The sequence below is a fragment of the Pterocles gutturalis genome, unplaced genomic scaffold, assembly GCF_000699245.1.
Source record: "Pterocles gutturalis isolate BGI_N339 unplaced genomic scaffold, ASM69924v1 scaffold28244, whole genome shotgun sequence".
NCBI lineage: Eukaryota > Metazoa > Chordata > Aves > Pterocliformes > Pteroclidae > Pterocles > Pterocles gutturalis.
This window is the reverse complement of record NW_010131511.1, coordinates 1-11,075: the sequence shown is the minus strand read 5'-3', so window position 1 is coordinate 11,075 and position 11,075 is coordinate 1. Positions and strand designations below refer to the sequence as shown.

The 11,075-nt window shown below is 42.0% G+C and overlaps 2 protein-coding genes across 2 annotated transcripts; one reads left to right on the top strand and one right to left on the bottom strand.

Annotated features, from left to right (window-relative positions):
- Positions 1-234: 234 nt before the first annotated feature.
- RARRES1 (retinoic acid receptor responder (tazarotene induced) 1) lies at positions 235-3,326 on the top strand (the record flags this gene model as incomplete). The annotated part of the gene is made up of 5 exons (XM_010080652.1): positions 235-297; positions 1,212-1,386; positions 2,072-2,208; positions 3,012-3,074; positions 3,168-3,326. Coding segments are annotated over 5 exons (597 nt in total), but the record flags the coding sequence as incomplete, so codon positions are not given.
- A 3,369-nt stretch (positions 3,327-6,695) lies between these two features.
- Positions 6,696-10,561, bottom strand: LOC104467036 (elongation factor G, mitochondrial-like; the record flags this gene model as incomplete). Its single annotated transcript, XM_010080651.1, has 5 exons — positions 6,696-6,909; positions 7,668-7,721; positions 8,578-8,738; positions 9,199-9,343; positions 10,399-10,561. Coding segments are annotated over 5 exons (655 nt in total), but the record flags the coding sequence as incomplete, so codon positions are not given.
- Positions 10,562-11,075: the final 514 nt, after the last annotated feature.

Sequence of the window (11,075 nt, the reverse complement as noted above, 5' to 3'; positions counted from 1 at the left end):
GGATTTAAAACATCCCTTAATATCAGGGTTACTTATTGTTGTTGTTAAGACCCTTTGTGTTTGCTGCTAGGATCATCCCATCACAACTCATCTGACCAGCTTCCTGATGCGACCAGGCCGTGAGGTAGCCCTGGCACCCTCATGTTCCCTCCTGGGCGCTCACGGCAACACCTCAGCAAATGACAGCACGTAAGGCTATAGTTACACTGACGGCTCCATCCTTCTCTCTTCCAGAGCATCCCAGACTCCGGTCACAAGTACTACCTGCAGTTCACCATCGAAGACTACAAAAGTGGGGTGAGTTGATGGTCCACAGTATTTCTTCTGACAGCGTGCATTCAATGAACTTCAACATCTCCAAAACACGGTACATTTAATCACTTTTGTAAATGGATCTTTCACAATGGAAAGCCTTACCTTTATGTTTCTACCTGCCTGTCCAGCACGGGGCATGGTTTGCTCTTAGCGTCACCCTAGTATCTCATCTGATCAGCCCTCTGCCTGTGTCGGGGTCCGAGCGGTCAGAGCACCGCAGCTCCCTGCTTTGCTCAGTGCCTGAGAGATTGTCCTGTTTAAGTCACATCAGGCAAACAAGTGTCTGAGTTAAACTTTGTAACGATCCGAACTCAGTGTGGCAGTGTGGTCCTCATTATCCAGCTGTAGCTCCTGCTGTGTCCTCATACCAAAATGAGAATAAAGAGTTGACAGTTGTGCATTCTTTTTAATTATACCGCCCTCTCCACTCATTCTGTCAGAGAGTCGTCATTAGCAATTTTACTGTAAGCATCTGCTTTTCCATTGCACACATTCGGATTATTTTCAGAATTTAATATGAAACATTAGATCATTTTTGTTTCAAGGCTGAAGAATCATACAGTGAAACTCCCTGTTATCAATTAATGTTATTTTTTGAAACCTCTCAAAGATATTTCCAAGATGACTTAGTGCACTTCTGCTACAGTTTCATTTAAAACTTTTGTTAAATCACTTTAGCCTTGTGGTTTTAACATGTTTACTTTTCTGGAAAAAAATTATATCCATCTAAAGACTTTCTTGACCCTTGTAGAACTTCACACAAAGCATCTCATAAAGACACGTAGGTACTCCACATGTATAGTTCACATGTTAATAACAAGAGCTTTTTTAAGAATGTGTTGCTGGTAAATAAAATCTTGATTGAAGAGAACAGTTTTAAATTCTACCCTTAACAGGAAAATGCCGGCAGCTGCCTTGCTACAGTCTTGTATCCGAAGACAAAGTCTGCGCCTGTTGTCAATATCAAGTGCCTGCACACCAAAGACCAGAAGCAAATCCAAGACGAGGACAACAGACTTTACCAACACATGAGGCGCCAAACCAAACCAATAATTGGAAACAATATTCCAGGTATACTCCTCCAAATAAGCAACCGTGTTTAATTTTATCTCAAAGAGTCTGCGCACTTTTAAGAACACAAGCAAACGTATATGCATTTTAAAAAGGAGACACATATATGTACAGTAGCACCCTCAAACCACGGAGCCAACTACCAAAACAACTCCACCTTGCCAGCAATTCTTATGGAGAGAAAAAAAAAAAACCTGCTGCTTTTTAATCCTCAATGTAACGTTGTGATTTAAAAACAAGCCTATGCCATTTTATATTCAAGTAAATACAAAATGTCCTCAAATAACAACTGCCTTAACCCACACACCTTCCCCAGCTGTGGGTGGAAATTCACCAGGGATGACTAACAGAATTTTTCCACCCTGGAAACAGAGCGCCCTGGTCCCTCTTTTCCTCCCAGCTAGGTAAGACCTTCCATTCTTGCAGATACTGAGCTTCTCACCTACTTGTGGGGACCCTGCAAATAGTCTCTTGGCAATTTCAGCTCCCTCACGCTCTCAATACTTTTCCTGTGACTGCAGGTTTAGCATCATTCACCTCCCTGTTCAGGATTGTAACACATCAGAGGGAAGAGTCACTTCCCAGGAACAGTGTTGTGCCAGGCAAAAGTGCTCTGTGGTTTATAATTTTTCTGCTGAACTGTCAGAATTAATAATTTTTATATTGCTCCCTTTCTCCTTTGCAGACAGCTACGGAAATATTGAACCTGCCCTGGAGCCGGTGTGGGCTTTTGCTGTTGCTGGCAGCAGTTACATAATGTGGGAAAAGTCAACAGAGAACTTGGGTTACTCCATGGCACAAGTGAAGTCTGCGAAGCAGTGGGTAAGCAGAGGGAAGTGACACGTCTGCGTTACAGAAGCTAACAGTCTACCACGCAGCAGAGACGAAAACAGCCGTCAGCAGCTTGCACTCTGTCATGGGTGGGATTCTCCTGAAATCCCAGTGGCTTCTCTATACAAGTATCTCCATGTCTGGACAAGTATTTTGTCCAGGTTTTTGGTGGAAAAATTTTACTCATTTGGACAAAATTTGGTTCTCCTCCTTTGCATGAGTGGATCTGTTGGCTTCTGCAGATTTAACTGGGAGATTTCAACGTATGGTCCTGCAGTTCATCAGCCCCACGCTAAGTCGCTCCTAGTACCCTCTGCCCGCCTAGCCAAGCGCACAGGCAGCACCAGTGTGGTATGGGGAACACACCTTACACCCGCAGCACACCAAACTGGGGTTCACAAGGCTTTGTTTCCCTCTGTGATCAATAGCGTTCAGTTTTTACTCCCTAGTTATATAGAATGATATTTTTTTCAAGGAGAGATTACTAGTCAGGTAAGATTCTCACATTTATTTGAGGGCTAACTCAATCAATTAGCATCTGACTCAGCCTAGTTTCACAGCAGAGACCAGACTGCAGAGCCACGCTGCAGTTCATGCCTTCAAAGCTGTTATGCAGGAAGTGCTCCTAATTCCCCGTCTCCGCATGTACAAAACCTGTCTTACTCCAGATGACTGCGGCCATCTCGAGCTGTATTCATCTTATGCCTTAAGCAAGCTAAATGCAGGCAGGTAAATCAGAGTAGACTCTAAACATCATCAATTGATAATTTTTTTTCTCTTTGATACATGTCCAGATAAGGAAAGATGATTTTATTGAGTTTGACTACACTGTCCTACTCCATGAAGTTCCAACACAGGTAAGAAAGCAGAAGCGTAGAATACTTACTTTCATCAACAGAGAAACAGCATAGAGCTCATAAATGATGTGTGTTTCTAAATCTGTTCTCCAGGAAATTATTTCATGTCACATGCGGCTCACTTGGCTTCCTGGTCACCCTATGAAAGTGAAATACTTCTGTGCTTCAGAGACGCAGGAGGTCGAAGATGGATCTGGAATGGAACCTGGATCAGCTGCTGGGATTTTGTATGGAAGGGGAGCAAATTTTTAAGAGAGATGTCAGCTTTATGGATATGTATTAAATGAGAAAATTCTTGTGTTAATAGACCTGGAGTTGTGAGAATTTTTCTATACAAGTCGCACAACAGTGGATTTGAATGCTTTCAGCAGTCTGTTTTGTTCCAAAATTAATTCCTCTGACTTCCTTAACTGCATAAACCATGTTCTGGAGTTCTACCTAAAAACTTTGCTACTACATATAGACACAGATAAACATACACAAGCTGGTTTCATGTCACTAACTTACTGTTACTTAGAGTAACATAGTTTGTAAACAAAGTTAATATATTTGGATAAAAATCTTGATAAAAGTATTAATCTGTCACTAAGAAATATTTGTCCACTGATTTTTTTAAAAATTTTTTTTGGGATAGATACACGCTGATTTTTAACTTACATCTCCAATAAAACCAATACCAATACGCAGGGCTGAGGTTGGGTTTTCTTTCATGCTGCTGCTGTGTGACCCCAACTTTCCATTGTCTCCCAGTGTCTGGCCTTTAAAAGGATGTGGACGAGTGTAGGCAGCGAAATGTCTCCCCACAAGGCCCTCCAGCAGCCAGGAATCAGCAGCCGCGTGGCCCCAGTCCCGCTGACGCACTGCCGCTCCCTGCAGTGGGACATCACATAAAAATAAGTTTCTTCTCGCGTATTTGGGAAAGCAACTCAGAAAATATTGATACAAGGAAAACTCAGAAAACATTGATGTAAGGAAAACATGTTTTGTTGTCTGCCCACATCTGTCACCAGTCCAGAACACTGCAAGGCAGCGTTTGTCAGACAGAAATTGAGGATTTTGGCTTTGCCTGTTTGCAGTTCTTGCTGTTACCTTGAACGAAAACAGAACTGCAAAGACAGGAGGGCTCCGTGCGGATTAATTTCTACATTTGGGTCTGGTGGGGGAACAGCCTTCTGCCAGAACTCCCCATCCAACAGCTCGGGTATTACCGACGGACAGGCCTCGTTCTCATCCTAAATACCACAAAGTCCGGTCACAAGAAGATGTTTCTGTCCTTTCACACCAAATTTGGGGTTACAGCAGACCCACTCTCCTGCCTCCATTTTCTGAGAGTGGTAAACTGGCTGGAGATCATAATTATTTTTCTCCTCATTAGCAAGATTTGTGCTGGGTTAAATTAACTGCGTATCAATGAGCACACCCTGCTGAGAAAAACAGGCCACGGGCTCTGCCTGCTGGGGTGGTGATGTTCTTTGTAACTCCTGGCAGACTGCGCCGTCACTGATCTGTAATGGGTAAGGATGATGAAGGTATTCAACAGGAAACCTTTAACTGGGGAATATTTAGGCTGGGTGATCTGTTAACCGCCCAAATTCAGGCATTTTACACAGTGTGTTAGTCTGATGTACTGACGGAAGCTTTTTCTATCAGCACATAACAGGTGTTACAATAAATTCAGTGAAGCAGCACTTCACATACAAAAACATTTCTTAAAGTAAATGGTGATGAAAATATTTTTTTACCGTTAAAACAAGAAGACAGCATGGATTTTGCACTCAGTGGCTCTACTTCAGCATTGCTCAAGTTAACTTAACCACAAGTTTAATTTCCTTACCTTGTTTTTCCCACTGCTCTCCAGATCCAGAACAGAGGATCAGGCACTTCCAACTTGCCAGATCGGTGGAACTTTACTAATAAGCAACGTAAACTTACGCCAGCTAAGAAACTGCACAATAACTTCTGGACAACCTGTTGGCATTCAAAGGCAAAATTTCCACCAGCTTCTTTAGGGCCAAGATTTCGGTCGGTGGATCAGAACCTAAAATCAGACAGTTTTTACTCAAGTGAAATTCTCGGTTACATCACTGTACATCAGTTATTCAAGTTGAGGCTTGGGCAGGCTCACAGTGATTTCTCCACACTGAAAAACCCACGCCGAGCCTGTTTGTAAGGGGTACAGATGAGAGGAAGAGCTCTCGTCCATCTTTGTTGCAAGGAAGAGTTCAGCTAAGTCAGATACACTACAAGTGCTATCTAAAATTTGATTAAAGAAAAAAAATTGACCTCTAATAAGCATAATATAAAAGCCATAAATATAAATAGAATAACAACCACCTCATTTCTTTCTTGCATTCATACTATTTTTATAAGACATCTTTGAATTTTGGTAAATGTGCTCCATTTGCTTGTTTAAGAAAATCTCCAAGTGTCAGAGAACCTGCAGGGCTTTTCTTGAAACGAGTTCCAGCTCAGGATTTTCACAAAAATAAAGCTAAAAATAAAGTAAGGGATTCAGAAGGATTTGGCCCAAAGCAGCATCATACTCGCATACAACATGCCTGGGTTTAGTCAGTATTTACGTGCCCCTGGCAAATCTCCGACACTGTGCTTTTTTCAAGGTTAAAATAAAGGATTTTCACCGTCATTCTGTGAAGGCTGAGGAGAAGAAGCCCGGCCATGGCAGTTCTGCCTGAGTCTGGTAAACATCAACTGCAATCCTGTGCCAGGAATGTGGCCGGTTTAGAACTGGAAATTCACTCTCTGTTTATTGGAAGTCTGAAAAAATGCCGTGAAGCTGAGTAGGTCAGGAAGAGAGAGCACGCAAAGAAAATTCAGAGTGGATCTTCTGGTTGTAATTAAAAAAAAATATTGATGGTACTATCTTCTCTTTCTCTACTAAGTGTAACACCCTTGTTTTATCTCTCTTCTATGAGTAAGCAGGATCATCAACTGATTTTCCCAAGCTGTGCATCATCAGCAACACACCCTTTGGATTGTAAGATTCTGGGCAAAGGAATCTTTTGTTTGGTTTTCTAACAAAGAGCCAAGAAAGCAAGCCCATAAAATAAATCCATGTTGTTCACAGTTTTGGAAGAGTTAACTTCTACGTACAATATTATCAACTCTTTTCAAACACCGTATACCGTCAGCGATAAGCAAGCTGCACTGACAGATGCCTTTGCCCAGTTTGTTAGGACTTTGGAGGTTCCTAGCACTGTTTTGGAAGGATGCGGAGGGAAAACTTACTGGAGCAGGTATGTGAAAAATGCTCAGCGCTGGATGACAATTCACCCCCAGGCCTGTCCAGCAGTTAAGGTTTCGTTTAGTTTCCTGAACTACAATTTTCGAACTTTCAAAACCAGAGAAACAGTAACTTGTGTAGTTACAAAATAATGATGTACCAAGTAAAAAAATTAAATTATTTTAATACAAATGGATTAAGACAAATTTCAAGACAATTATCAGTGTTATAACATTTATATATTTCATTAGCGAGCAGCATTTACATGTGAACAATTCCATTGTAATCTCCTGGAGGCTTCTGAGAATACCACAAAGGAAGGATATTGCGATGAAATTACAAGTCCAAGTTGCACTGCAGCCTGCGCTTATCCAGCCCGCCTCAACTGCTTCTATCGCGCAGAGAACTGAGCTTTAAGAGCAGACAGTGAAAAACTGTTCTGTGTCCTCAAGAGGACAAAAGTCAGCTCTTGGCTTTGCCCTTTTTTGCAGGAAGTCGTCCTGTTGCTTCGAGGTATTTGTTAATTATTTCTTCTTGAGTGCTGGGCAAACACGGTTGGTATTTACAGTATTCCATCGTATATTCACCCTTTCCCTGCGGAGTTGGAAAAGAAAAGCCAAAGTGAGTGTGCTAAACATGCAAACTTGTTTAGCAGCAGGCCAATCTGTGAAATAACATGCAGTAATCATTTATGATGAAGTATACCAACACTGGGCCATGCAAAGACGCACAAACAGCATCAGAACACTGATTCTTCGATACAAGACTGCCTGCGGTTCCCATCTCACCAGTGGGACAATTCTGCTTCAAAACTGAAAATCTTCGCAGTTTTAACAACAACCCGTCCAGGTGCTCACAGAGTACCGCCACCCACGTCACAAGATGTGGAACAGAAAATTTTACAGAACACACAAACTCACCCGATTCAAACGCATTTGATGAGCTTTTAACTACAGGCATGTCTATTATTAAAAAAGGACATCTTAATAACGTGAGCGCTGCTGGCAAAAATCTCTTCTACTTGCAGACGTTTGTAATTAAGGAGTATGCCTCAATGTTTCCAGCTTGGGAATTTAATACCTTTACTGATACCTGTCACTTGGTGTTACTTATGACTTTGAATCTCTTCCCTCCTCAAAGTATGAAAGAATTTATTGACCAAAAATTACACAGCTAATGATGGCTGTGTTAATGACAAAGCAGTTGAAGCAACGGTAAAAACTCTAAGGTAATTTTCCTGTTCTGCATTTGATTTGATTTTTAGCGCTTTTACTGCTGCATATGCTCCGTATGATGATGCAAATTAGCACACCTGATTTACAGAAATAAACACAAGTATTGAGAGTCCTTACCTCTGTGCAAGACCTCAGCTCAGTGGCGTATCCAAACATATCATTCAGCGGCACCTAAAATCCAAGCATACCATTCTTGTAAAAAGATATTTTTCTATCAACTTTGGGTTATCATCCAATTAACCTCAATTACAATATAAAGAGTCAGTAAAATCTGGTGCTCTTTGTGAACAGGACTGATCTACTTTTGTAAAGTACCTCTTATTTCAACTAGTTTATTTTCACACTTGGAAACCCCAAAAATCTCAGAGTCTGAATGCACCTGATGCCGCAGTGTCCCAAATTCAGTAATCTGTGTCACCCAGCAAGAGATCGTAACGTTTGAAATATTTCAAGGCTGCAGCTCCCAACACAATTTCTGAAGCAGGAGAGATGCAGTGTGTGGTTTGTCTTGAGCTAAGGCTTTGCTGACGTGATTTACCCTCCCACCAGTGTTGGATGTACACCTCTCTATGACCTGAGAACAAATACGTTTTCAGAAGGCACATAAAAGAAGGGACACTGAAGACAATTTGCATTGATCTGCAACTATTTCGGTTACTGCGGGGAACAGCTGAAGGAAGACAGCTGACAAAAAGCTCTTTCCCCTGAACTCTGCACACCCGGATCGCTGCACAGGTTTGTTTCACCCGAAGGCAGCACCGTCTGCCCATCCCCAGAAACCCCACTTCTGTTCCTTTCTCTGCCATCTTGTGATTTTAGGTCAGACAGTCAGCTTCTCTGGAGCCAGACAGATTTACAATAGGTTTACTACTACTGCACAATACACTGCCACGAGTTGAAAATTAATGTTATGCTTACCCACTGAGAAACCTGCCTACAAGTTTACACCTATTAGTCACTCAGTAAAACAGTAATGGAGTCGAAAGGCAATGCAAGAAAAGGTGAGAAACCAGCAAACACCACAAACCTCAGCGTAAAGAGTAAAGTAACCCTCTATGCCGTCCTGTCCTGTGATCACTCCGTGTCGGCGATTAATTCCAGCTATCACGGCTCCCTGGAATTCCGTGGGTGCCATCACCTCCACTGCCATAATGGGTTCAAGTATACGCACAGTGGCATTTTCCATAGCTGGAAACCAGTAAATAATCAAACATCAAAGAACGAGCCTGGTATAATTCAAGATACCCCTGTGTAGTGAAGAAGTTTTTTATGGTTAATGCCAAGTGTTTCTTACATCAGTGGGGGAAAGCAATAATCATCTGTGGAATTCCAGCTCCCCTGCCTTTTACGTAATGCTGGGAGGCACACGGTTTGATAAAATGTTCTTTTCATACCCGTGTAAGGATGAAGCTGTTGGCGTTTCTTTAGGAAAAAAGGATTTCCTTCATACAACTAAAAGAATTATTGTGCCTCCCTCAAAATTTCTATGAACTCTTGCATGTATTCTGCTCCACGCCACTGACCAAACATTGAAGGTATGTATGGATACACCAGGCAACAAATGAACCTACAGAAATGACATCATTAAATTTAAATCCAACAATAAAGAAGCCAGCAGGACTACACATTCAAATGACCAGCTTTATACCTTGCTTTAGGGCTCCTTCTCCCGCTCTGATGAAAGAGATTTCATTCGAGTCCACCATGTGATGTGCACCATCTTCCAGGACAAACCGGACTCCAGATATCTTGTGCCCCGACGCTGGACCTTTTTCACATGCGTCTCGGAATCCCTGTCAAATAACATCTCAGAGTTCACAGTTTGTAGACCAAAATGAAGCTTAAAAAAGAGCAGCATTAACAACAGCCTGCAAAAGACATTACATTTAAAACAACAATAACAAAAACCCCCCAAAACCTTTCACAATTTTTAACAGCAATCCCCAATGGACCTTCTTGCTTGCTATGATGGAAGAACATTACAGTGGAGAAAACTTCCCATTCCCAAGCATTTGCAAACTTTGTACTATCATTCTTTGGCACCTCAGTTTGATACTCCTTTTTTTTAAAACTAGACATCGTGTAACAAGCTAAGGACAAGAAAAAGACGTGCTCAGGATTTTGGTTTGTTGAGGGACTGTATGATCACAAACCAAAGAATGCTCTATGTGGAAAGAACTACTCAAACCACTTGACTGAACAAGATTCTTTTAAGAATGCATGTTTTTTCCAGGATTTGGCAAAAATTTTTTGAGTGTTGCATCATGGAATAACAAAGGAACTAATTTAGGTTGACCTGTTATAGGAATGCAAAAATAGGTACTACTTAAATTATAAATGGTGGTAAATTATACAGTTACGGAGAGACAGACACAGAGTACGCCTGCAGAACAGATAAAAAAGAAAGAATATTGCAGGAAATCTAGCTTAATCACAGTTTCCTATGTAACTAGCCTCAGAGAAGTCACAAAAAACATTACATGTTTTGGGGTTAGAGATGAGAATCGTGTGGCTACAACCAAAAGCTGAAGAGGGCCATTAAAAAGGAGATTGAAGAGGAGGCTTGCTTGACTTTTAGACAGGAAAGTCTACCTTCTGCACTGCGGCACTGCTATGGAAACAGAGAATGCACACACCACCAAAGAAAACAAACAGCAGCTTCTGAATTAAGTGGAAAACCCAGGAATGTCAGCTATTAAGCAAAGCCACACAAATTTGATTCTGCTTCCACTGAAGTAATGGGAAAAACCTCCCTGCCTGGGGCAAGACAGTAAATGCAGAAACTATAGCAGGAAAACAACAAGAATCAGTATTTGTTATATTATTACACGCTCAAAATGCTCTGTACCTTTTCAACAGCAGGCACAAATTGTTTGGGAATATTTGTGCCAATGGTTCTGTCTTCAAACTCCAGTTTTGTGTAGTCCTCCGGCTCCAGGGGCTCAAGCACACCTATAACTTTGCCATACTGGCCTGCTCCGCCCGTCTGTTTCTTGTGAACGTATTCAAACCTACAAACAAACAAACCCCCCCCCCAGAACATCACGTTACTCATTACACTAACCACAGTTTGCTAACGGAGGAGTTCCCATTCTGCATTTTGCTTTATTCCACTTGGTTCCGTGTAGCCAAAGTGGCCAGATGCTGCAACAGCGGCTGAAACAGCAGCTGAGGAGATTTATGAGCAGAAAGGGAGGACCAGGGCTCTTCATCGTGCAAGGGGAGAGCTAGGACATCGTGATGAGATTAATCTCTCCGAAAACAACTGCAAAAACAAGCTGCTTCAACGCTAATAAAGCCTGCTTGTGCTTTTCGTTGACTGAATAACAAGGTTTTTTTTGTTTTTCCTGCACAAACGTGCAGCTTCCACCCGCAGAGGGCTTTGATACTAAGCGCAGACACTGAATGAGGGGATAATCGGGGGGAAAACTTGTGAATATAAACTTTTAATAAGCAAAACCAGAGGGATCTGAGCCTCTCTACATCATCTGCCCCCGGTCCCACCGGGCTCGGGGGACACACGGA